This window comes from Gopherus evgoodei, chromosome 1, assembly GCF_007399415.2.
Source record: "Gopherus evgoodei ecotype Sinaloan lineage chromosome 1, rGopEvg1_v1.p, whole genome shotgun sequence".
Classification (NCBI taxonomy): Eukaryota; Metazoa; Chordata; order Testudines; family Testudinidae; genus Gopherus; species Gopherus evgoodei.
The window spans coordinates 8,485,041-8,512,078 of NC_044322.1; the positions used below are offsets into that span (position 1 = coordinate 8,485,041).

The window sequence follows — 27,038 nt, forward strand, 5'->3', positions numbered from 1 at the left end:
TTCTCCTTAGAACAGGAGTTTTCAAACTAGGGGTTGGAAGGTTATTACATGAGGGGTCACGAGCTGTAAGCCTCCACCCCAAAACTCACTTTGCCTCTTGCATTTATAATGGTGTTAAATTAAAAACACTTTTTTATATATTTATAAGGGGGGGTCACACTCAGAGACTTGCTCTGTGAAAGGGGTCACCAGTACAAAAGTTTGAGAGCCACTGCTTAGAATGATTGTTTGAAGGCTCGGGGAGCTGTCTACATGAGTCTCTGCCCTAAAATTTCAACAGGTGCAGCTCTACTGGTGATGGCAACCCTGCAGCCTAGCATGGTGGCACCTTCACTAGTGTTCCCACCACTACTGCTGCTGGAGGTAGCACGGGGGTGATAAGCTCTTGAGACAATGGCCAGTGTTGCCAGCGCTGGGCAGACATGAGTGTATACTCCGACAGGCTGAATGGTTTTTCTTTGCAGCCTCAAAGACTAGAGGCTAAACTTCTCTTGAAAAAGGCCTGAGCTATGCCGTATAAAGGAAGAACATTGGTTCACCAATCCACCACTGGATTAGTAGTTTAACACCCGATTTAACGTAGCTTTCAATAAAGGGCAAAGGGTAAGAGGTAATCTATTGTGCATCACTCAAAAGTTGTCTAGATGTGTCCTTTAAATCCAGATCTAAGTTTTGCGAATGGCCCCTAATATTCTGAAGCTTTGGGCATGCTTACATTTTGCAGCTGAGGCCCAGCATTAGTTCAAATGTAATATTTGAGTCTTGTGTATAGCTTTAAATCAACCATTAGTGCAATAGAAATTTGTGAGGTGAGGTGTGTGTGTGTGTGTGGGGGGGGGGGTACTCTTGGGTTTTAATTGTCTAGGAAAGAAAAAATGTATAAGATTGAGGAACAGTCAAGATATGCCAGCTGTGTGTTCATTGTAGAAAGAAGCACCTCTCACTGCGTGTTAAATTACAAGGGTTGTAGATCGTGACTCTTGTTCTGCTGTGCTTGAGAATTCAGTTGAATTCCTGTCATCAGGAACGGCTCCTCCTTCTAACTTTGCATATTACTACAGGAGGGAGTTGGGATTTTTCCATCAAGGGGAAGGAATCTTCTGAAGGCAAAATTGCAGGGTGCTATTGAACCTTTGTGGCTGGATCAGAGAGTGCTGTTACTGAGGTGGGGCATTTAAGGCATTTTGCAATTGTATCTTCTCTTGCACTTAAGGATGTGCATGAATAGGAATTAATATGGTGCTGTTATCAGCTCTGTTTCAGAACATGTAAATCATGGACATTCGCATGATGTGCAAGTTGCTTCAAGACATCAGTGGTCCTGAATCCTGGTGAGACAAGGTCATGAACCCTGCTGCTAGTAGCAGGTGGTGGTGTACAATGCCCAGCTAGTTGGAGAGTGGGTGGGAGAATTGAGATGAATGGGCTACTGTTCTAGATAGGCTTTTGTACTATGGTGATGAGCTGAGTGCCTTCCACTCGTGCACACATTGATGTGACTAACCTCACAGAATTATAGAAATGTGGGACTGGCAGGGACCTCGAGAGGTCATCTAGTCCCGTCCCCGGCACTCAAAGTAGAACTATGTAATAACTAGACTATTCCTGACCAGTGCTTGTCTATCCTGTTCTTAAAAACTTCCAATAACAGAAATCCACAACCTCTGTGGGCAATTTATTACAGTGCTTAATGACACTGACAGTTAGGAGTTTTTCCTAATGTCCAACCTAAACCACCCTTGCTGCAATTTACTTGCTTGTTGCTGCTTCTCATATTCTCAGAGGTTAACAAGAATAATTTTTCATTCTTCTCCTTGTAACAACCTTTTATGTACTTGAAAACTGTTGTGTCCCCCCTCAATCTTCTCTTCTTCCGACTAAACACAATTTTTCAATCTTCCCTCATAGGTCATGTTTTCTAGACCTTTAATCATTTTTGTTGCTCTCCTCTGGACTTTCTTCAATTTGCCCACATCTTTCCTGTAATGGGGTGCCCAGAACTGGACATAATACTCCAGTTGAGGCCTAATCATCATGGAGTAGAGCGGAAGAATTACTACTTGTGTCTTGCTTACAACACTCCTGCTAATACATCCCAGAATGATGTTCATTTTTTTCCCCAACAGTATTATGCTGAATCATTTAATTTGTGATCTGCTATGATCCCCAAATCCTAATGATCCCTTTCCACAGTACTCCTTCCCAGGCAGTCATTTCCCTTTTTGTGTGTGCAGTTGATTTCTCCTTCCTAAGTGGAGTACTTTGGATTTGTCCTTATTGAATTTCATCCTATTTACTTCAGACCATATCTCCAGTTTGTCCAGATCATTTTGAATTTTAATCCTATCCTCCAAACACTTGCAACCCCGCCCATCTTGGTATTGTCTGCAAATTTAATAAGTGTACTCTCTCTGCCATTATCTAAATCATAAATGAAGATATTGAACGGAACCAGACCCAGGATCAATCCCTGAGGGACCCCACTTGATCTGCCCTTCCAGCTTGACTGGACCTCTGATAACTAAGGCTAAGATTTTTGTGTCAGATATTTTTAGTAAAAGTCACGGACAATAAAGTTTATCGTCCGTGATTTTTACTAAAAATATCCATTACAAAATGGGGAGCTGTGGGGCGCCTGGCTTGGAGCTCTGGGGGCCCCATCACTCAGGGAGGTTGGAGCTCCAAGGTCCCTTTACTCCATGGCTCTAAGCTATGGGGTTCCCTGCTGCCAGAGGCTGGGAGCTGTGGGGGCCAGCCAGGAGCCATGGAGGTCCCCCTTGCCCATGGCCACTCAGAGCCTCCCAGCCCTGCGGCGATGAGGAGCTGCACGGTACCCTGTGCTTGCAGTAGGCTGGAGCTGCAGGGAGTTCCAGAGTCCCCCCTGCCACCCAGAAGGCCCCGCTACCTTGGGTAGCGTCGGTACCCTGCAGCTCCTGGCTGCCCCCAGATGGCGGCGGGACCCTGCAGCTTACTGCACCTATGAGCTGAACTCTTGGAGGTCTTCAGAAGTCACAAATTCTGTGACTTCCACTACCTCTGTGATAAAATCATAGCCTTACTGATAACTATCGACTCCAAAGTACCTCATGGAACTAGGTCCTAAAAGACCCAAAGACCCATCCCAAGATGTACTGGTCTCCATTACTTGAGAATAACGTCTAAGAAGGTGGGAGGAGTTCCTGGGACAATATGTTCGTATAATGGAAATGGATATAAAGCCTGTGTGCGTGAGTATTTTGATTTGGGAATTTTTTTGATGAAGTGTCTTCCTGTCAGAAAATGCCACTATGAGCAGGAAAGGTCCCACCACAGAATAGCCTCATGGCTAGAGCAGACTCCCAGCTTCAGGTCCTGCCTGCTTTGGAGCAGCCACTTTAACCTGGATCTCCCACATGGCAGGTGAGCGCCCTAGCCATGAGGCTATTTGTTATTGGGGGCTCAATTGGAGGGAGGGGGTACTCCATTTTTTGTGAAATTCTAAAAGGTCTCCTTTTTGTTCCGCATCAGAATGAAAACAATTTCTGAAACCTCCCTGTTTCACCAACTGGAAATTATTTTCCAGCCTATGCTACCCATGGCCCTGCAAGTCACTTGTCTTGGATTGCAAGCTCTTTGGGGCAAAGATCGTGTATTTTGTGTGTCTCTTGAATGGCATCTAATGCTATGGGGCCTTGATCCTGGTCTGGGGCGTCTTGGTGCCAAATGTATGGGAGTGCCTCCGCACAGCATGCTGGATGTGTTCCAAACCTGTCAGATGGGCCAGTCCCTTCTCAAAGAAGGTCTTGTTTAAGGACAGGCAGACATGTAGAGAGACATTTAGAGGAAGGAGAACAGGCAGCTTATACCCAAAACAAACATTCTGTAAGCAGCACAGCAGGAGGCGGTCTGTAAGAAAGGGTTAAATTCCACCAAAGGAGGTGACCTTGTGGATGAGCTCTCAGAGTCCAGGACCAGGCTTGGAGGCCACATGGTAGAAAGCCCAGTGGTGATTGTGAGAGCTGGTGACAAATGGGCAAGAAATAACCCTTGTGTCCAATCTGAAACGGTCTGGACTCTGTGCCCCATCCCTGGGGACATATAAAAACCTCTGGCAATCTGGAGTGGGTAGAAACCATTATTTGGGTTGAAGTGGCAGCTACTGCTAGTTCCTGTGTTGTCTGCCTGGATTATGGCGCTAAGCAGCTGCTGGGACCTGTACAGAGAGATTTAATATGAGGATTGAGATGCCAGGTGTATGAAAGAAAAGGGAGGCACAATGCTGAAGTGGACTGTGCTAATATGCTGCCTGCACTGTGTCTCTAAAGTCTGGCAGGCTTGAAACTCTGGCTGTGTGGCACGATGTGTAATCCATGGAAGGGGGTAATTTCCCCCAACCTAGGATTAGCCTGACTTTAATTAAAAAGCATCAGCATCCTGTTCTCTCCGTGCTATCTTTAACTCTGTGCTATCATGTGAGTAAGGGGGATCCAGTGAATATACTGTACATAGAATTTCAGACAGCCTTTGACAAGGACCCTCACCAAAGGCTCTTAAGCAAAGTAAGCTGTCCTGAGATAAGAGAGAAGGTTCTCTCATGGATTGGTAACTGCCTAAAAGATAGGAAACAAAGGGTAGTAATAAATGGTCCGTTTTCAGAATGGAGAGAGGTAAATAGTGGTGTCCTGCAGGACTCTGTACTGGGACCAGTCCTATTCAACATATTCATAAATGATCTGGAAAAAGGGGTAAAATAGTGAGGTGGTAAAATTTGCAGATGGTACAAAACAACTCACAATAGTGAAGTCCCAAGCAGACTTCAAAGAACTACAAAAGGATCTCTCAAAACTGGGTGACTGGGCAACAAAATGGCAGATGACAGTCAATAAATGTAGAGTAATCCATATTGGAAAACATAATCCCAACTATGCATATAAAATGATGGGGTCTAAATTAGCTGTTACCACTCAATAAAGAGATCTTGGAGTCATTGTGGATCGTTCTCTTAAAACATCCTCTCAATGTGCAGTGGCCGTCAAAGAAGTGAACAGAATGTTAGGAATCATTAAGAAAGAGAGAGATAATAAGACAAGAAAATATCATATTGCCTCTGTATAAATCCATAGTACACCCACATCTTGAATACTGCATGCAGATGTGATCACCCCATCTCAAAAGAGATGTACTGGAATTGGAAAAGGTACAGAAAAGGGCAACAAAAATTATTAGAGGTATGGAACGGCTTCCATATGAGGAAAGATTAATAAAACTGGGACTTTGCAGCTTGGAAAAGAGAGGACTAAGTGGGGATATGATGGAGGTCTATAAAATCATGACTGGTTTGGAGAAAGTGAACAAGGAAGTGTTATTTACTCCTCCTCAAAACACAAGAACTAGGGACCACCAAATGAAATTTAATAGGCAGCAGGTTTCAAACAAAAGGAAGTATTTTTTTTTCCACACAGCGCACAGTCAGATTTTGGAACTCCTAGCCAGACGATGTTGTGAACACCAAGACTATAACAGGGTTCAAAATAGAACTAGATAAGCTCATGGAGGATAGGTCTATCAATGGCTGTTAGCCAGAATGGGCAGGGATGGTGTCCCTAGCCTCTGTTTGCCAGAAGCTGGGAATGGGCGACAGGGGATGGATCACTTGGTGATTCCCTGTTCTGTTCATTCACTCTGGGGCACCTGGCATTGGCCACTGTCGGAAGACAAGATGCTGGGCTAGATGGACCTGCTGTCTCCAATACCGGTGGAGGTGCCAAACACTGGACACTCCACTGGATATTTCCAGTGCTGAACACATGGGATCCAGGGTGAAAGGAAGCACAGCAGTTACGGGATGGGGAGCTCTCTAGGTGTAACCCTGCCTGATTGGTCTGGCACTCTGTCCCCTCTGGTGCCACCTAGATCTTCTAGAGAAGAGGTCCCTGAACTGTATGATATGCCCCCCTTAGGGGGGCAGAGAGGAACATGTGGGGAGGAAGCACCACCCAGCCATGCTCCGCTCCCAGCTCTGCTCTGGCTGTGGTCCCTGGTCCTGGCCCGGCCCCCAGCCTCAGCTCTGACTACAACCGAGCTGTGGCTCTGACCCCTTACCCCTGTCAGTGTGCCTCCCCTCCCCCTGGGAGCTGCTCCTGGTACTGGCTCGGGTGTGTGTGTGGACATTGGTAAGGGGGGGGCATGACCCTGAAAAGTTTGGGGACCACTGATCTAGAGATTGAGTCTGCTACACCCTCAGTTATGAGCCATGTGGCTTTTAGCTCCTGGAGCAGACAATCATACACTAAGCTAAGATCCCAGGTTCGATCCTACCCACCAATGACCAGGATCTGTTGGCCTTACATAAAGATTTACTGTCCCCTTAGAAAATACTCAAATGTGAGTGAGGATTGGTATGGGGTGTGGGAAGGGAATGGAGAGCACCACAATTCCTACCACCAAACAGTAGTTGTGTACAATATGCCAGGTTTCCAAGCATCAGTGTCAGTTGTGCAGGCAGTAAATCATGGGTTCCCTTTTGCTAATGCTGATTTTTGTAATAGTAAAGTCCATTGGATAACTAAGAATGTCAGCTGCAGATCTCAGCTGAGATGAAAGCAAGCGTATAAATAATAAACAATAGCTTTGTGACATATGACACTGATTCTATGCCATGTTAGTTACAGAATGTTTCTCAAGGTATGCAGTGGAACTCAGCAGAAAACAGTGCCTGAGTTCCCATGGGTTTCTGGGTGGAGGAGGCTAGGAGGGACAGGGAAAAGTAGCCCTTTAAGTGTGTCACAGTAATGATAGTTGAGTATATGCAACTCTTTGGGCACTTAATGCGTAAATCCTTTTTGGGGAGAGAATGGGTGTCTGTGATGGGAAGGGCCCTCAGCCAGTTGCAGGCCCTGGCAGCACCATTCAAAGCACTAGTTGGAGTGGATTGGGAGGGACATGCGGTGCACTCCTGAGAACGCTGCCTCTCTGACTCCCCAGTGTAGGAAGCAAGAGACCGCTTGAAACCCGAACTTGGCTTGCTTTCCAGACACCACTAAATACTTGCGGCCAGATCCTCATCTTTAGTTCCATTTTCAGTCGAGTGACGTAGGCTTGTACCAGCTGAGGATCTGGACCTTAATATTAAAATGCAAAGCGATTTAATTGTCCAGGCTGTGAGTAGGGCAAAAAGTAGTCTTATTGACTTGTCATCACTTCATTCAGTGTAGTGTCAGCACTACAAGTAGACATTTTTCAAATATAAATTGTAATAGAGTTGGACAGTTTGCCCAAGATCCTGGCAAAGCTGGGAATACAACCCAGGAGTCCTGATGACCATTCTCCAGTTCTAACTATGAACCACGTTCCGCTGCCGCCATTTCCATCCATTTTAAAGGATCTCTGATGTCACACCTTCCCTCTCTTCTCTCTTTTCAGGGTGCTCCCACGGCCTGATGGATTTCTGATAGCGTGCTACTGAAGAGCTGGAAAGAGCATGGTTAAACACCAACCACTACAGTACTACGAGCCGCAGTTGTGTTTGTCATGCCTGACTGGGATCTATGGCTGCCGTTGGAAACGGTACCAGCGGTCACATGATGACACCACAAAGGTTGGTAATGGATTGTCTCCTACCCTATGCATCCCTTGTTCATATTAATTTTTTGAATGGATAGTCAGGCATGGAGCACCTGGAGGCTGGCCTTGAATGTGAAATTAGGCTTCAGTTTAAAAAAGTGCTCTCAATAGCTCTGGTGCTATGCAGCCTGGCTGCTTTATATGTTACTGAAGTGAAGAATAGAAATTACTGGCCCCAATGTCCTTGGGATTTCTTCGAGTTAAAGAGTGCATGCGTTTTTAACTAAAACCATTAGCGTTCCTGACCCTTTGTTGCTGTGGCAGAAGAGGATGTGTGTATCCCTGTTTTCAGTCTTCGGGCTTGTGAATTACATGGCCCTTATCAGCTTGTCATGACGGCGGCTCTGGCGCCCACAAACCCCCCAAGCCCGGGCCTGCTGGGGGAACCCAGCGCGTAGGCTGTGTGCTCCCAGCCCCTGGCGAGTTGCGTCTCGGCTGGCTGCCCAGCTGGTGCAATCCCGTGGGCTGCCCCGGAGTGGGGGCAGCAGGCCCCAGCCCTCCCATCCCGCTCGGGTCCCACAGGGGAACCAACGGGGCTGGGCTGCCAATGCCTCTGCCATGGGATTGCATCAGCTGGGCAGCCAGCCCAGACACGACTGGCCAGGGGCTGGATGTAGCGTGCGCGCTGCTGGGTCCCCGCAGCAGGCCCGGGTTCGGGCCCGGGTGCCAAAGCCGCAGGCGCCGAGCACCACGTGCTTGGCCACTTCCTCCCCCCACGGCAGTGGGAGCTGCAGCAGCGGCAGCTCTCGAGTCCTGCTGCCCAGGTGGGGAGAACAGCCGGCCCCTGGCCCCGCGGGCTGCCCCCTACTCTCCCTCCAGGTACCGTGCCCGAGTCCTACCTTCTCGAGGCCAGGCCAGACTCGCACTCACCCCGGCCCTGCGCTCCTCTGCGTCTCCTGGGCACGGCGTGCTTGGCAAGAGGCGGGGATTTGGGGAGGGAGCCAATGGGGCAGTGAGGGGACAGGGATGGTGGCGGGGATTTGGGGAGGGATCCAATGGGGGAAGGTAGGGGCGGAGTCGGGGCGGGGGAGGGCGTGAGCCCTTCCGGGCTCCGGAGCCTTTGCTTGTTTGTCCAGTGTCCCGACCTAACACTGGTCGGGACGCGGGACAAACAAGCAAATATCGGGACAGTCCCGATAAAATCGGGACGTCTGGTCACCCTAGGTGAGAGGATTCTGTCTGGGACAATCTGGGTGCAGGCAGCTCAGTGGGGGGGCCTAGGTGTGGAGGGGATCTGGATATACAGAGGCTCGTTGGGGGTGGGGGGCAGGTGCACAGGACTCTGCAGGGGCTTCCAGGTGAAAGTGGTTGGGTCTCAGCCAAAGGGTATGGGTGTGGGGGTCTCACAGGGCGGTCTGGGTGCTGGGGGAGTGGAGCTTGGTGGGGTGTGGGTCTGGGTGCAGCTAGTTGGGGGTCAGTGGTGGAGGAGTCTGGATGTGGGGGCTCAGGGTTGTCCGGGGGTGAGGCTCATCAGGGTGGGGGGTTGAATGCAGGGAGCTCAGTGGGGGGTGGTCTGGGTGCAGGGATGGAGCTCTGGAGGTAGGAGATCTGGGTGCAGGGCAGCTCCTGATGGTAGGAGTTGAGGTTCAGTGGGGTGGGGTTCGGTTCGGGTATGGAGGGCTGGGGGAGGGGGGTTCTGGGTGTATAGGGTGAGGCTTGGCAGGGATATTTGGGTATGTGCGTGCACAGATACATGGGGCTTGGGTGGATGGGGGAGCAGCTCCCTGTACAGTGACCCCTCCCCCAACAGTTCAGGAGTGATGGGGGCAGGAAGCTGGAGAGGATGCTGAGCTTCCTGTAGCTGGGGGAGGTTTCTGGATATGGGACTTGCAGCTGATCCCGGCTCAGGGTAGGAGCCACTGGCTGGGGTGTCTCCAGCCCTGCAGTGATTTACCTCTCCGTTTGCTCCAGGTGGCTGAAACAATGTACCTGTGGAGCTAGGGAGTGGTGCCTGACTACTCTGGCAGCTACCCTGTCAGAAAGTCATTTTTCTGCGGGGGAACATGAATTCTGTGCACGAGCAGTGCCAATTCCCCCAGGAGTAATCTCTCTGCCTCCATTAGTTACCTCCTTTGTGCAATGAGGGATGATAATACCAATCTTCTTCATTAAGTTCTTTGAGATCTATTGATAAGAGTGACATATTCATAATGTTTTATTTATTATTAGCATCCTCGGTCTTGGGTACTTCAAACTTCAAGTGCATTTTTGCTTCCTGGAGCGGCCAGCTCTGAGATGCATGCCACAGACAGTGCTGCGTTTCTGCAGTTAGGTTGCGGAAGGTGTTGAGTGGTTTCATTGTTCTTGGAGGAAAGCAGAACAGTGAGCACTAGCTGGGACTGAACAGGCTATGGAAACCAGAGTATTCCCTTGTTACAAAGGGGATTTCCAGCCCTACCAGGGTGGAGGTTAGGTATTTTGACAGAGGTATACGGTGAAGCTTATACTGCTGCTAGCGCTGCTCCTGTTTTATGGATAAAGAAAATCTCGAACTGTCCATGTGGCACCTTCATGAGCACTAAATCCACTTGCAGCAAAGTGTGAAAAGTCTGAATGCCTGTACGTTACAAATGCCTCTTTATTCCAACTCTCTGGACAGCACTAAATATATCTTACTCCTTAGATCAGGTATTGTTGCATCGCTCATTTCACCATTGTACAGTTTCTAGTACACACTACTTTAAAAACAAATCTACACTGGACCTAAAAAAAGCTTTGAACAAACTGATATGCTCAACTCTTCCCCTCTAGGAGATCTTGTTTGTTTCTCAGTGCTCAGAGTTTTGCTGTAGCAACTGTTATTAAAAGCATTTAAAACAGACCAGGAAACTGGGTCAGAATGTTGAGAAATACAGTGTTAAGTAGAACTACTACACTGCACTAAAAGGCTTTTGCCAAAATGCTTGATTGTGAATTGTGTCCAGTAGCGGAGTAGAGTTAAGTTAGCTGTTCACACCCTTTAAGAAGGGCTTTAAAAATAGAGAAACCTATTAGCCAGAACGCAAAATTTAGTAGCTAAAGATTGGTAGTAAGGATACTGCTCAAGAGAGAGGGGGTACACGCAGTCCTAATTTTCAAGTGAAACTCACTCTGTCTTGCACTAATCTTGGTTTTGTTGCCATAAATTGTCATCCACAAGATTGAATCATGATTCTACAGTTATGCTGAAGAAATGTAATACACTGTGTAAGCTGTTTGCACTAGACTTTTTACGTCCTCCCACGTGGGCATCAGTTCTCTGAGAGGTAAGAGAGGCGTTGGCAACCTTAACTGCACTGCATGGTTCAGCTAATTTTGTTCTGCTTGTCCATACAGAGTCTCAGAGCTTGAAGTAGCGAGCAAGAAGGGAAAGAGTTAGTGAGTTAAACAAAGTTAGATAGGGCCAGACTAAACTGAGATTCTGAGAGGCCTTATTTGTAGTCTTCCTGAAAATTCTGTACTATTGTAGAAGAAAACAAATAGACAGAAGTTAATGCCTAGAATGAAGCATTGTCACAACACTTAAAAATAAATAAAAAGTAGAGACTGGTGTACCTCCCTGCTTTTGATTTGGTTCTTGAGTATTTTTTCCTAGGCTTTGTTCTTGCATCCTCTCTCTGTCCATTCTTCCTCAACTTTCATTCCTTTTCCTGCCATAGGGCATACATGTGGCACAGAGAAAGGATATACCTACCAATGTGTGCACATAAGCAGAGATGGATTGGAACCTTTTGATTTTCAGCTTCAAAAAGAGATGCCTCAGTCACGTTAGCAAAAAGAAACCTCCTGCAGGTTGTGGCGGTAGCAGGTACCTTTATCTGCTGGGTGGACCTTTCACCAGAGGGTGATGGGACACAGGCATCCCGTACATCACACCATGCCAAGTTGCTGTCAGAGAGCACTTGAGTATCAGGAATACAGAAATAATTTGGAAGTGGTAATCTGCTGCCTGAAGCATTAGAATAGTTTTTCTTTCGTGCTAGTACCTTACTCTGCAAGTAGCTCCTCTGACTTTAATTGCACCACCTGAGGAGCAGAATGTTACTGATGCTGAGTAGGGGTAGGAGAACCTGTTCCTGAATATTTAAACATACTAAGTAATGACTGAATTTGCCCTAAATCTGTTTAATCACTGAAATTTTGTGCAGGTGGGTGGATGTGAACCAAAGCTCAAATAGTGGATATTCCTTGGGCATTTGCTACTAAGGTGACGGTGGTCCAGAGCTAAGGAGTAGCCCTAGTACAGTGAACTCTAACTATTGATTTGATGTTCTGGGTGCCCAGACTCCTTGACTCCATGGGCATTTTTGGCAACTAGCCAGGATTCCAAAGCCTTGCACTTAATTAAGGATAGCAATGTACATATGTTAATCATTTCAAAACAATGTACATCCAACTGTGACATTTGTCTGTGCCTGTATCCTCATTGCCTGATGAGTAAAAAATTGTTCGGTACGGCTGCCCTCTATGAAAATCTGTAGTTGGTGCAGTTCTGTCCTTGCCCTGTAGTTGCAAGGAGACAGCGGCTGCTGGTGGCAGTTACCCCCTCAGCTACGCTTAAGACTCTCCTCTGTTTTTAGTATAAATTATTGTGTGGTGGTTGGTGTACTGCTAAGCTGTGCCCACGCTCACAGAGAGCAGCATTCAACAATCGGAATCAGACTACCTGCTGCGTCCACCTTCGACCGTGTTTAAACGGTAGCCGTATTGATATGGACAATGAACTCAGTCACTGTAGCAAGGTGCATTTGACCTTTTGTTGTACTCTAAAACCACCATGGATTGCTGCATGGGACGGTGAAGTCTACTTACCCTGTGCAGACAAGCAGAAAAACAGCTTTCAACAGCAGTTGTGGGAGGGAGGGCCATTGTGAAATGCAGCCTGCTTGGCTGGTGTGGATACAGGCCGGAAGGCTACAACACCTTTGAGATCTCCAGTGAAGTCCAGGTGGATTGAGTTCCTAGTGAAGAGCCAAGGTTTTAAAGTCACCTTCCCCCACCCTTGCAACTTATAACAATGCAGCTCAGGCTTCCTGCTGTGTGGAAGATTTATATGAAAATGAGAATTTTAATTGTAAGCTTGAGTGCTATGTTTTTCTTAGAGAGCGGTGTGAAATTGTAATAATCTCTTACCCTTCTATAACCTTTTGAAGGAAAAAAGGCTGCATGCATCTTGCACATTTGATTTCCTTTTTGTATTAATTTTGACGGCTGAGTAGCAGCTGCAAGGCTTGTAGCTCCTTTTCTGTTAAGTGCGGTTTTCCTAACCTACTGGCGAGATTTGCCTTTCATGCTTTTAAAATATTAATTGGAGTCTTCATAAAAAGGAAACAATTTTGCTTGTGTTCTCGCATTATTCCTGCTAGTGTCCCACTTGGCATGAAACAAATGATTTAGGGACAGCTTTGTCAGAAGGTACTCGAATAAGGAAGTTCTGATTAGATCAGTGCTTCATCTTAATGAGACATCCTGCTCCAGCATATGATTTGCAGCCCTAGAGGCGTGAGGAACCAGTACAAACTCCGTTTGGCATATAGTTGCCATTTGTGCTTTGAAAGATCTAATGCAGCAATAGCAATTTCCATAGGTAGTCACCAGACCAAACTCTCCAGTTGATGGATTCCTAGCAATAAAACACCCAGGGAGCAGCAGCCTTTCCAATTGCAGGGTATAAATGTGTGGTCTAAACGTAGCTCACAGGCTTTTACCTTAACTGATCTGATGCTGGGTATTAGTCTTACAGCAGCATTCACTGGCAGTACTGTAGTTCAAATTCTGCTGCAGCTTAAGTCTTTTTAAAAATCCACTGGGGATGAAATGTGGGATTAGAGGGTTTGATTCTCTTTTCACTCTGGTGTAAAGCAGGCATCTCACTCTGACGTAAAGTAGAAGGCACTGCTCCTTTGCTGTTGTGCAAGGGCAGTGAACACGTATAAGACGACAAACGTGTTCAGAGTCTGTTCTGTTCACTGTAATGTGGTTCTATTGCTCCTGTAATCATTGCGTCTGAGTGCCTCAAGTCTCATCCCTGGAAGAAGAATTTTTGTTTGGAGAAGTCCACAAAATCCAAGTGTAATCAGTAATTTCTTGGCAATCCATGTAGCAAAAATAAACCAGCTGTTTTAGAGATCGGTTGCATCTCAGTAATTTTAAAATATATAATGGAGTTTGGTGACCAGCTTCTTGGGTTGTGGGGAAGACAAATCCTCTAAATCGCCACTCAAATGCCAACTGAAACTTGTGTGGTTTGAAAAACATGAGGTTAAACCAGTTGCTATGGGTTGGTGTAGCTGTGAGTGGGCCTGGGTGGGCCGTGGCCCACCCACTTAGCATCCAGGCCCACCTCCCAGCCCCATCTCTCCTCTGGCCCCAGCCCAGACCTGGAGGATGCTGCATGCTGGGTGCACACCCCCTTGTAACCGTGCACAGATTCACCTGGCGGCACCTCCTGCTGATTGTCCTCGGGAATTAGCATCCAGCCTCCAGAGTGCCCTCTTCAGGCCGGTGTCTTGCTGCCACTGCTGGCCCCGTGTCCCCCCCCCCCGGTGCCCCTTTAACTGGGCGCTGCCCCCTGGAAGTACCCTCACAGTTCTGGGTCTCCCCCTCGGGGAACCACCACCCGCTGTCCCCACTTTGCCTCAGTTTTGGCTACTGCCCAGTCTCGATGTAGCCCCCGTTCACTGGGGCAGACTTCAGTAGAAGCCACTCATCACAGGCAAAGGGGTCAGACCTGCTGCCTCTGCCTACCCTCGTGGGCTGTCCTGTTGCAACCTTGCACCTATTCGGCCTATAGTCAGGCCTGCAGCCTGGGGCTTTCCAGGCTGGAGCTCCCAGCTCCTCTGTCCCTTCCCCAGCCCTGCTCCCAATCTAGGTGTCTTGCTTAGGACCCTGCAGCCAGGCCCTTCTCCCTCTCCAAGCAGAGGGAGACTTACTGGGCTTCTGGCTCACAGCCTGTTACAGGGGCCAGCTGGGCCTGATTGGGGCATGGCCACAGCTGAGCCTACTTTCCCCAGTCAGCCCAGGCTTCTTGCCCCAGCCCCAGCCCTCTCCTGGGCTGTTTCAAGCCCCGCAAGGCAGCAGTGGGTAATCACCTCGCTAACCTCCCTCCCCCCTTGGCCCAACCATGGCATAGAAGCGGAGCTCCTGATGAGTGTGTTGCGCACACACATCACAGCAGGAGGAGGTGGTCACCTGGCCTGGTGGCGGTGATCATCAGAAAATATAGGCCTGCTGCCTCAGGGGGCTGGGCCTGGCATGGGGTGGTGCGATGGGGCCAGGTGTTGGGAGCCATGCGCGCTGGAGGGTAGCATCTCCTCCTGGAGCCGGGTGCGCACGTGGGCCCCGGGGGGCCCCTGACCAGTGTGTCCAGTGCCCCCCGCAAGGCTGGCTAGAGGGCATGTGCGGAGGTGGGCCCCCGCATCCCTCTTGCCCCTCACTCCCAGTCTCCCATCATTGCCGCTCATCCAAAGTCAAGGCCTGTCCAAATGTCCCGTGCTAGCTACTGGGTTAAATACTCTTCTCTCATCGCTTTTCACTTTTACCTACCTCTGCACTTCTGGCTATTGGCTAGAAGTGGAAGTGCTGAAATACCGTATTAGGCCACCAAAACCAGGAAATTATCTGTCTTTGTGATATATCCAACCCAAGTGTGCAGTGTCAGAAAGGTTGGATAGTTGGAATAAGCATCCAAGTCAGTGGATTTCAATCCCAGCTGTCTGAAATCCTAAGAGAAGACAATCATGTGGTTGACACTGGATGAGTCTTTTAGATAAGACCTTAATCCCAGAGGTCCTGTCCGCTATGTAGAGGCATTAGACTTTATGGCACTTCTAGGAATTTTCCCAGTTATTCTGGGGGGAAAAACACTTCTCCTTCCTCTAGCTGTATTGTGCATGCATGTGTTAAACAGGCTTGGTGTCTTTTGGATTGAAAGGAGCTATAAACAAAATAATGTAACCCTCCACGTACCTGTCAAACACAGCTGAAATCCACAGGGAAAAACACAATCCATGTAGTGGAGGAAAGGAAATAACCTGAGCGCATCTCTTTAAAATCAAGATGTGCTGGCATAGGGTAGGGGGTTTGGGTTTTGTGCAGCATTGGCCTCCTAGGAGTTTGGGTGACCTCCACCTCAGTGGAATGGGACTAATCTCCTTGGGGACAGGCTGGCAAGCATGGTCATGCAGTTAAACTGATAACAAAAGGGGAGAGGAAAAAGGGGGAAGATATGAGCAATCAGCATATTGAGAACAAATCAAGGAACCAAAGGACACGAAGAGACGAAATGCTTGAATTGCCTGCATAGCAGTGCTGGGAGCCAAGGTAACGAACAAGAGAAACTGGAATGGCTCATTTATGAGCTTAAATTCAATCTAACTGGTCATACTGAAACTTGGTGGATGATTTACACAAATGGAATGTTAAATAGCTTATTATCACTGAGTTTTAGGAAGGTTTGAAGGTATAAAGAGGAAGGAAGTGGCACTCTGTCAAAAATGGCATTGCCTGTTTGAGTCACTGATAACTCAGAAGTAAATGGGTTTGAATGCTTATGAATCCAATGTCCTAACAGGTAAAGCACAAGATGGAATGTTAATTGGTGTCTGCTACAGACCACCAAATCACACAGTAGGAAAAGGATGATCTTCTCCTTATGCATCTATCTATAATGTGTAGGGAAAATAAGCTGTGTGATCACAGAGGACTTCAGTCTGAGTGACATATACTGGAAGTCTCAGGCTGCCAGTACCAAAACATTCTTGGAATTTGAGTCAGGAAATTGTCATATATAATGTTTTGAAACTGTTGCAGCCAACATGTGGGAGCTTTTTGTTAAACCTTGTCCTACATATAGAGGAGCTGATTACAGAACTTGAAAAATTTATGGTAGCTTAGGCAAGTGATCATGACTTGATTACATTTATAATGTTTGGAGAAGTCCACAAAATCAAAGTGAGATCACATTAATAATGTGCAATCTCTCTCTCTATCTCTCATCTGCTTTAATAGGGCCAATTTCACAAAGCTGAAAATACTTTTATGAGCCAGATCCTCTGGGAGGAAGGAATTTAATCAGAAAAATGTGAATGATGATTGGAAATAGTTTTAAAACACCTTACTAAATGCCCCATTCCCACAACTGAGGAAAGGCTGTGCTGGTTAAAATCTGACCTGGATTAGAGGGGAGGTGACAGCAGCTATAAAAAATAAAATAAAAGTAATAGAAGAAAGAGGAAGCTTCTAGTAAGGAACATAAATAAAAAATTAGGAATTGTATAAAATTGATAATGAAAGGTGAAAGACACAAGGGGAATCTGTGGCCAGCAGAGTTAAGGGTAATAATAAGTTTTTAAAATATATTAGGAACAAAAAGAATTAAGACAATGGTATTGCTCCCATAATGAATGGAAATGCTAGAATTATCAGTAATAATGCAGAAAAGACAGAAGTTTTCAATAAATATTTGATGTGTATTTGGGGGAAAAATAGATGAGGATATAGAATCATCATATGGTGATAACTCTCTATCCATTCTGCTAGAATCTCTGGTGGATGTTAAACTGAAGCTACTAAAGTTAGACATTTTTAAATCAGCATGTCCAGATAAATGGCATCCAAGAGTTTTAAAAGAGCTGGCTGAGGAGTGTGTTGGAGTGCTAATATTGATTTTTTTTATTAAGTCGTGGAGCATGGGAAATTTCAGAAGAGCAGCTGATACAGGACTCGATTCCTACAGAATAAAGGGAGTGTAATGTTAATGCAAATCAGCATGGGTTTGTGTAAAATAGATCCTGTCAAACTAATTTGATACCTTTTTTGATGAGATTACATGATTCATTGATAAAAGTAAAGGTGTTGATGTCTTATACTTTGAGTTTTATAAGGGGTTTGACTTGGTAGCACAAGACATTTTGATTAAAAAACTGGAATGTTCTAAAATTAACATGGAACACATTAAATGATTAAAAATTGACTAAATGATGGCTACGTGGGGAATTGTCATCAAATGAGTGTGTTTCCAGTGGGGTCCTGCAGGGGTCTTGGTCCTCCTCTATTTAATGTTTTTATCAATGACCGTTACTGATAAAGTTTGAAGATGACCCAACAATTGGAAGAGTGGTAAATAACACAGAGGACAGGTCACTGATTCAAAGCAACCTGGATTGGTTGGTAAACTGGGCACAAGTTTTTATGTGGCTAAATGTGTACTTCTATGAACAAAGAATATAGGCCTTACTTAGAGGATGGGGAATTCCATCCTGGGAAGCCGTGACGGTGAAAAAGATTTGGGGTAATGGATAGCACTCTAAACTAAACTAAAGATGAGCTCCCGCCATGATGCTATGGCCAAAAGAGCTAAATGTGACCCTGGGATGCATAAATGGGAATCTCGAGTAGGATCAGAGAGGTTTATTTTCCATTTATTTGGCACTGGTGCGATTGCTGCTGAAATACCCTGTCCAGTTCTGGTGTCTGCAATTCAAGAACGATGTTGATAAATGGGAGAGGGTCCAGAGAAAAGCAACAACAACGATTAAAGGATTAGAAAACCTGCCTTATAGTGATAGACTCAAGGACCTGAATCTACTTATCTTAGCAGAGGGAAGGTTGGGGTGACTTGATTAGTCTGAGTATCTATGTGGGGAACAAATTTCAGCTTCCAGCCATTGGGCCTAGAGAAATTCTGACTGTAAAGAAGGCAGACATTTTTAACTGAGAGAGTAATTGCTCATTGGTAAGGCTAAGATTTTGTCAGGGTTACTTTTTAGTAAAAGTCATGGAGAGGTCATGGGCAATAAACAAAAATTCACAGCAGCCTGTGACCTGTCTGCGACTTCACTAAAAATAACCGGGGGCAGGGCAAGGTAGGGGGAAGGAAGAATGACAGCTGGAGTACCGGGGGTGGGGGGGACTGACAGGCCAAGCCCCCTGCCATGGGGGGAGGTGAGGGGACGACAGCCTCAGCGGGGGCATGCAGCCACTGGGGGTGGGGTTACAGCTCCCACTATGGAGCTGGTTGTAGCTGCTGGGCAGGGCCACATAGTCCCAGCTCCAACCCCAGACACAAGGGGGTGCACGGCTCCTGCTGCAGCCTCTGCTGCGGGGCAGGGGCACATGACCCCAGCTGCAGCTCGTGCAACAGGGCAGGAGTCTGTGGCCCTGGCTGCAGGGTGGGGTGTAGAGTCCTGGCTCCAACCCCAGCTGCAGGGCAGGGGAGGATGGCCCCAGCTGCAAGGCTGGGGTGTGCACACTCCCTCCTCCTGCCCTGGTTTCAGCAGCTGACAGCTGAAGCCAAAGAAGTTACAGCGGTCTGGTAAAGTCACGGAATCTGTGACTGCCGTGACCTCCATAACTAATCGTAGCATTACTCATTTATTCAATTTACCGAGGATCATGGTGGTTTCTCTATTACTGGCAATTTTAAAATCAAGATTGAATGTTTTTCTAAAAGATCTGCTGTAGAAATTATTTTGGAGTTCTATAGCCTGTGTTGTACAGGAGATCAGACTAGATGATTACAATAGTCCATTCTGGCCTCTGAATCAATGAAAATCCGCAAACATCGGGAAATTGGAAGTTAAAGAATGAAATTGTGTAGAACTCTATCTCACTGGGATTGGCGTTCCTGTCTGGCTGGATGCTGGTTACTGACTTAGTAAATTTGATTATTTTATGACCATTAGTTTCAGGCTGGAGATGGGAATGATGTAAACAACAAAAGTTCAAGAATTTTAATGGCTGTGAGTCCAATTTAATAATAGCCCTATTTGCTTCTGTGCTTTGGCATGGGATACATTCTTTAGTTTTGCTGTCATAACACTGAGACATTTATTATGGACATGTAAATCTGTGTCTGCCCTTACATAGTTCCCCCTGCTTATGAACTGTGTTTGTCCCGAAGCCTCTGGTACATTTTGTTGTTTAAATCCCTTGCATACAGTTTAAGTATTTATACTTGGTGAATCAGCCTATGTGCTGTGAATCCTGGACCCTGTCAGGAATTACTAAGAGCATAATAATCCTGTGGCTGCAAAGTACTTAACTGATCCGCTGTTCTACATGTTCTAAGTGTACATCTCTTTATGGCTGATAGCAGGAAGAAATCTCTGGCCCTTGTAATTCAAACACTTGAATTACAGTACAATCCGCATTCGATGTACCGGCAACTACCACAACTGCGTGCACACAGAAGCAGTGTCTGGAAGCTATTGTCTAGCATGCAGGAAGTGTGGTGTCCTTTTTGGATAAAAGTTGATCTTTTTCTTGCCCCTCTGAGTATTGTATTCTTTGGTTTCCCTCGGCTTCTCTACCAGATGGTAACAGCCTCTTTCCCCCAAGCACACTTGCTTGCTCCTGGTCCTTTTGCCTGGCTGCCTCGTTCTCTTCTTCCTGGGACTTTTCTCTCCCACTGGTATCTGCCTTCTCCAGATCTAATGAGTCATTGCTATTGACCAGTTTCTTTTATATAGCAACAACCTTTACAAGAAGTAGCTAAGATGCGTCCTTTGACCGCATTTCCAGTTGCGTTTACTGGCCACTAGTAGTTTGCAGCGAAGAAGCAGTTGGGTATAAGGAGAGCCAGCACCATGTAACCAGCCAGCTCTGTGCATGGAGCATGGTGCTGCAGCACTAGGATGGATCATGCAGGTTAAGGAAGTCTGACATTCCATCCAACAGAGGGCAGCTGGGACATGTCTGCTAGCCAGGCCATTGCAGAGAGATTGCTTCAAAAGGCCTCTAGCTAGGACCATAGTGCTCCTGCCTCAGAGGTGTCCCCTTTTTTATATTTTTTGGTACCTTTACATGGAGACATTGAAACTCACTATGAAGCTTTGCTGATTCAACCTGATACAACACTTAGTAGGATGTGGCAGACAGTCTAGATATACTCATGAACCTGATGCGTTTGCATCAGCTGAAGTGACTCCAAGTGCTGGGTGTGGAGAAGCCAATGGACAGGTTAGTCTTAGTGCCATGTGCCAGAGCCTGTTCCATCAGACCTGGGGAAAAAGCCCAACCTCTTCCCCATCTCTCCAGCTCTCCCCTAACACCCCGCTGTTTTCTATGAGTGCAGTGTGACTATGTCAGCACCACCAAACTTGAGGGCCGAACCCTGATCCTGAACGTCTTTATTTGGGGAGCTGGGATTGACTATGGTTTTTAGTGGCACATTTTTTGTCTGTTGGAGTGAATGTAATAACTTCACTCTTGGTTTGCTGTTCTCCAAAGGCCTTTGAGTTACAAGCAAGTCTCAGAGCACCATTTGCGAGGGAGGCCTCCTCACAGCTGGGCAGAGTGAGGCACAGAAGTCAAGCTGTTATAAGATGAATCAGTGGCAGCATGGGGAATGGAGCCCAAGGGCACCTAGTCCTGCTCTCTAACCGCTAGGCAGCACTGCCTCTCCTCAGAATAGGATGTTGGCATTGACAGATCTGCTCAAGAGAGAATATAGGTTCTGCCTCTTCAGGGTGCAGAGGAGGTGCCACAAGAATTTCACTCAGCCACCCAGGGTTGTAAGAGTGGGCCCAATATCTTGGGCAGCAAAATGCCATTCTCCAAACAGCGCTTCCAACAGACATAATAATCCCTTCTTTATTTGGAGCCCTTTGATAACAATTCTACTGGATCCCTGTCAACATCGAGCAGTTCTGCCAAGCAAAGCCTACGTCTGGATTAACTCCTGTCACAAGTGCTTCTTAATGCCGTTGAGGCTTTCCTGATAGTGCTGTCTCTCCCTGCTTCCACCACTCCTGATTGTAATGAAAAGATTCTAAGGTATCTGGGAAAGTGGGGAGAAGAGAGGGAAGGTGGCTTGGCTCTAGGGTTGCTGAGCACCCAGTCAAAAAGGGATCCCGGCAGCTCTGGTCAGCACCACTGACTGGGCCACTAAAAGTCTGGTCAGCACCACAGGCAGGTTCCCTATCTGGCTCCATGCAACTCCCGGGAAGCTGCTGGCATTTCCCTCTAACTTCTAGGTGGAGGGATGGCCATGGAGGCTCTGCGTGCTGCCCCTCCCCTCAGTGCCAGCTTAGCTGCTCCCATTGGCCAGGAACCATGGTCAGTGGGAGCTGAGGGGGCAGTGCCTACAGGCGTGGGCAGCGCAGAAAGCCATGTGGTTGAGCCTCCACTTAGGAGCCGGAGGGAGATACCAGCAGATTCCTGGGAGCTGCCTGAAGTAAGCACTGCCCTCACTTCCTCCTGCACCCCAACCCTCTACCCCAGCTCAGAGTGCCCTCCTGCCACCCCAAACCCTGGCCCCACCCAGAGCCCTCACCCCCTGCCAAGCCAGGATCCCTCTCGTGCACCCTGAACCCCTCATTTCTGGCCCCACCCTCGAGCCTGCACTCCCTAGCCCAGATCCCATACCCTCTCCCTCAGCCCGGAGCCCTCTCCTGAAAATCAAATCCCTCATCTCTAGCTCCAACTCCAGAGCCTGTAGCTGGAGCCCGCACCCACTCCCGTGCCCCAACCCCTTGCCTCAGCCCAGAGCCCCCTGCCGCAGCCTGGAGCTCGCTCCTGCACCCCAGACCCCTCATCTCTCTAGCCCCACCCTGGAGCCCTCACGCCACCTGCCCCAGCCCGGTGAAAATGAGCGCATCAGTGAGGGTGGGGGAGAACAAGCGATGGATGGAGTGGGGGCATGGCCTCAGGAAAGGGGCGAGGCAAGGGTGTTCAGCTTTCTGCGAATAGAAAGTTGGCAACCCTACTTGGCTCTGCTGTTCTGGGATCCTATTGGGCTGAGGCCACTGAGATTCCTAGTCCACTTAGTTGTTTGTTTAGCGCTGGATCTTAAGTTAGTCATAGTCAATGATGTTTTGATTGTCTCCTGATTTGTGGGTAATGCTGCAAATTGCCTCCCAAACCTGGATGGCATTTAGATGAATGAGGAGTGTTGGTTTGCACGTTATTGGTAATGGTAATTCCTAATGCTCTGCAATTATTTAGCACCTTTCATTCAAAGATTTCAAAGCAGTCCATCCCCACCAAAGCCTCCTGTGACACCGGGAGGGCATTTTTTTGACCAAGTTCACAAATGGGCAGGAAAAGGAGGCACAAAGATGTACAAAGTGACTTTTTCCTGAGCTCAGAGTAAGTAACAGAACCAGAAATAAAAACCCTGGAGTCCTAACTGCTGGGCTCTCTACCTCTAACCGCTGGACTACCCTTCCTCCCAGCTCTGTTTCTAACGCTTCATTCTGTCATTGTTATCAGAGTGCAATTTATGTGGCTCTAGTCTGTCCCCTTTCTCTCTCCTTGCAATAGGTCACTTGCTTGTAGAGCCTTTCAATGAGTAACAGAGGCTTCTCTCTCTTCTAAAGCCTCTTAACCAGCTCTTTGTACTACCTTGCTTTGAAGTGTAACCAGAGATTTGCGGCTCAGCGTTACAGTACCTGCTTCTTGAATGTTGGTAACTCATTAGCCCTCCTGCAAATCCCAACTGTTATTTGAACTAAACAGGTTCTCTCCTCTCCCCCTCCCCCCCCCCAGTACACTGGATCTTTGAAAATGGAAACCTCTGTGCTGGCAGGCTCAGGGGTATCTGGGCCTGGTCTGCATAAAAGAGAACTGGGAGGCTGGAATTAACAATCTGTAATGAGACAATTAAATCAAGTTTCTTGACAGCGTTAATCAAGGGTTGCTATCAAAATCCCAGGCTGCTGTTTGCTGCAAGTTAAAAGGAAACTATTTAATACTTAGCATGTGTGTAGCTCTACACATCTTCAGAGCAGTACAAATAGCTAATCCCCACAATGCCTCTGTGATGGAGGGAGAGGGTTCAGTAAGGTGCAAAAGACTGAAGTGTGCAAGGCCATGCTGCAAATTGGTAGCAGAGCTGGGAGTTCACTGTAGGATTTCTTGGCTCCTACACCCATGCGCTTGTCTGTGGGGTCCATAGACGCTCTTGTTCCTTGGGATAGGGCTTTACTGTAACTCTACAGAACAATCAGTGAGCGACAGGCGACTCAATGACTGCAAGGTGTACCAATGGAAAAAGGAGATAGAGTCTCTGGAGAGGTTGGGAGGAAAGCCTGGAGATGGTATAGAAGCCTTTTGAATATATAAAATGAGGAGGGAGTTCGGTTTGTAAACTGCTCCCTTGCCCTCTAGAATGAGGCCCCCTGCTTGATGCTCAAGGCTGGATGTAAAGCAAAAGTTGAATGTTTTGGGGAGGGCCTAAGACTCTTTTAGCCTGCTAGTCAATGAGGAGCCAAAGCATCATAGAAGTGTAGGACTGGACTAAGGCAGGACCAAGTAATAACTAGCCCGTTCCTGACAGGTGCTTGTCTAACCTGTTCTTAAAAACAGGGGGTGCCTGTGTTGTCCTCGAATTCCAGACAAGCCCGATCTTTCCTGCTGTGCTCTACTATTTAATGCTTTAATAAAACGGTTATACCGCCCATTGCGTTAATAGAACACTTTCAAAATATAATCCTGTAATTTGCCTTAGCAATGTGAAACTGATTTCCAGAGCTTTTGAATGGGGATGCGATGCAGATTCTTTTCCTCCTGGGTAAGGTGGTTAAACTGCACCCGTGTGGGGAAGTGTAATTTTTAAAACAGCGATATCACTGGAGAAGAAAGAACCTAAAGAATGGAGACCCTGGATCAGTGACAATATAGGGCTTCCCCTCCTCCCCGCTCAAAAAAGGATAGTAGAAATTTTTTTTTTAAATGTGTGCGCGTGTGTGTGTATATATATAACATCTATTTAGTCATCTAAGGTGCAACTAGTTAGTGGTCATTTCTTTTGTCTGTACTTAAGACATTATTTTCTTTTAAATTCCAATTGAGATGTTTCAAGCTGTTCATGCTTTTGTATCCTACCCTAGGAGTTTAGAAGAGAAAATACCTTATTAGATCTGGTCTGTTACTAAATGAGTGGAGTATAATTCCCTGTGGTATATTTTTGTTGTGCACATAGAATATGATATTTGTACTGGCATTTTTGTTGCAATGCGAACTCATTTTAGGTACTTTATTGATCAGCTACTATTCATAACTTTTGTGGCAGGACATTCCAGTGGCATAGCCAGGATGGGACATTTGGGTGGGCCCCGACTTCAGGTGGGTGGGCAATGATAGAGGGATGGAGGGGAAGGGGGGGCAGGAGGGATAGGGGTGCCCCGGCATGCACTCAGCTCCAGGAGGAGATGCCAGTCTCTAGTGTGCATGGCTCCTGGCACCATAGGCGATGGCTCCATGGGTGCAAATGGTGTGTGCTGAGCACCCACCGGCAGCCCCCCATCAATGCCTCTATCTCCCCCCAACATCTCTTGCCCACAAGTGAGCCCGTCGATCAACATCTCCCCCTCCCTTCCCCGCGCCTCCCCACTGTCACGGATCAGCTGTTTCATGGCATCAGGAGGCGCTGAGAGGGGAGGGAGTGAAGACACAGTGTGCTCGAGAGAGGGGGTGGAACTGGGTGGCAAGAGATGGGGCTGGAAGAGGCGGGTGGAAGTGAGAAGGAGCAGGGTTGGGGTGGGGCATTGGAGGAAGGAGTGGAGTGGGGGCAGGGCCTGGGCAGAGCTGGGAGGGGGGAGCGCCCCCCGGCAGACTAGAACCTTGGTGCCTATGCCAAGCACCCCTCCCTATCCCACCGCTCCACGCCGGGCCTGGCTCCCCAAGGCGGCAGGCTTACCTTTTTTGAGGATCTCCTCTGCCCCCCAGGCTGCCTGCTCACCCTCCTCCCAGTGGCGGATTAGCCACTGGGCCAACAGGCTGTGCCCAGGGGCCCTGGCCAATTTGCGGGGTGGGGGCTGGAAAAATGGGCACCCCTGCATCCCCACCTGCTCCATGTGCCCGGTGCTCCAGCTGGGGAGCAGGGTTGGGGCACAGGGGCTTGTGGGCAAGTGCCGGAGCAGACTAAGCCCTCGTGTCCAGACCTTGCTCCCTGGCACGAGTGCCAGGCAGGCGGGCAGAACGGGCCCAGCCCCCGCTGCGCGGGTGGAACGCCGAGCGGGGCTGGGGCTGGGGCTGGGGCTGGGAAGGGTGGGCCTGGACGCTAACTGGGATATTCTTTCTCTATGCTCTTCCCCTCCTTCTTCCCCCTGAGGCCTGGAATGTAAGTCGTGCCCTGTTCCAAGCAGTGGCTGATTGGTAAAGCCTCCGCTGACACAAACCCATTACACAACAGAACAGCTCCAAACCTCCAGTCACGTTACTGTGTCCCCGATGGTACAGTGGTGTGCAAAGTGGCCAGTTTCAAGAGTTTCCCAGTGGGTGGAGGAGGAGGGGTGAAGCAACTGGGATCCCAGGGGTCTCACAGGACCAGCTGCCATAATAGCGGGAGCAGGATAAAAATAGACTGGGTATTGCAGGACGGGACAGGAGCAGGATTTAAAAAAAATAGTCCTCTCGTGCCACAAACAACATGACCGCTCCACCAGCCGCCCCCGCTGTAGTGCAGAAGTAAGGGATTACTTCAGATGACAAGTAATGGAGTGGGGCTCGACTGGTGACTTTGCTCACGTCTGCGATGGTACACAGAGGCATAAATAATGTAATGGTAGACCATGGCAGTGGCTTGAGTTGAAGAGCTTTGGTCCCAGTCTGGGTGATCTACGTGTGCCTTAGCATTAGTGCAATCGCTAGCAGCTGAGCAATCAAAACCATTGTTCTTGTGCCGTCTGAGAGAACAGGTCTGTACTACCTTCAGAGCAGCAAGAAGGGAATTTTTGCCATAGTTCAATTAAAGAAATCTGCACTTCCTAAGAATGTGTAGAAACAAGGGGGAAAGGGACTATACAGTGTCTGGAATGTGCCCCGTCCCCGTCTTCAAGCTATCTTCATTCTAATGATAACATAGGTTGGAAAAAGTGGCGAGTCCTAGTAGCAGAAATTAGAACAGGAAACCAAATTGTCTCATCCTCCCACCAGTGCACAGGCTGACTTTTTACTTCCCTTACCAAAGTTCCCACGAGTTCATTATGCCCTTCATGGCAGGATGGGGGCAGAGGGAGCAGGGAGCTGACTAGCAGACTTTCTGTCTCTGGGGAGCGATGGAGTTGCTAGAGAATCAATGCTGTAGCACTCCTCTTTGTGGGCGGAGTGGTTACTCCAGACCATATTTCCCCATCCTAGAAGAGCTCTCTTCATTCTCTTTCATCCCTCTCGTATGCTTTTAAAGTAGAACTGGGATGACTCATGATGATGCACTCTTCTGTTGCAGGGTGGTGCCCTCGCACAGATGCTTTTGCTGGCTATTTTTGTCATGCTTTAAAGCATAGAGCTGTGCGGAGAACTTGGAACTATGCTCAGTTGACTTAATGGTTGGTTGTGGAACTTGGTGTGTTAAACAACTTGTATTATATTGAAGCATTTCATATAGCTTCTTGGGCTATATCTGGCCTGGTATGTGGCCTGAGCAGTGTGATCTAAGTCACAGAGCAGTGATTGGCAGACCTCAGTGCTTTAGGAGCCAAATTAGTGGTCAATATTACCGAAAAAAGTCACAG

General features: G+C 47.8%; 1 protein-coding gene across 2 annotated transcripts in view; it reads left to right on the forward strand.

The window, feature by feature from the left end:
* The window catches only part of GDPD5 (glycerophosphodiester phosphodiesterase domain containing 5), a 332,218-nt gene that overhangs the window by 130,979 nt on the left and 174,201 nt on the right, over positions 1 to 27,038 (forward strand). For both annotated transcript variants that reach the window (XM_030557463.1, XM_030557472.1), the window contains exon 3: positions 7,402 to 7,576. In XM_030557463.1, coding sequence (XP_030413323.1) covers positions 7,460 to 7,576 — 117 coding nt within the window. In that variant the 5' untranslated portion in view covers positions 7,402 to 7,459. The remainder of the gene's footprint in view (positions 1 to 7,401; positions 7,577 to 27,038) is intronic.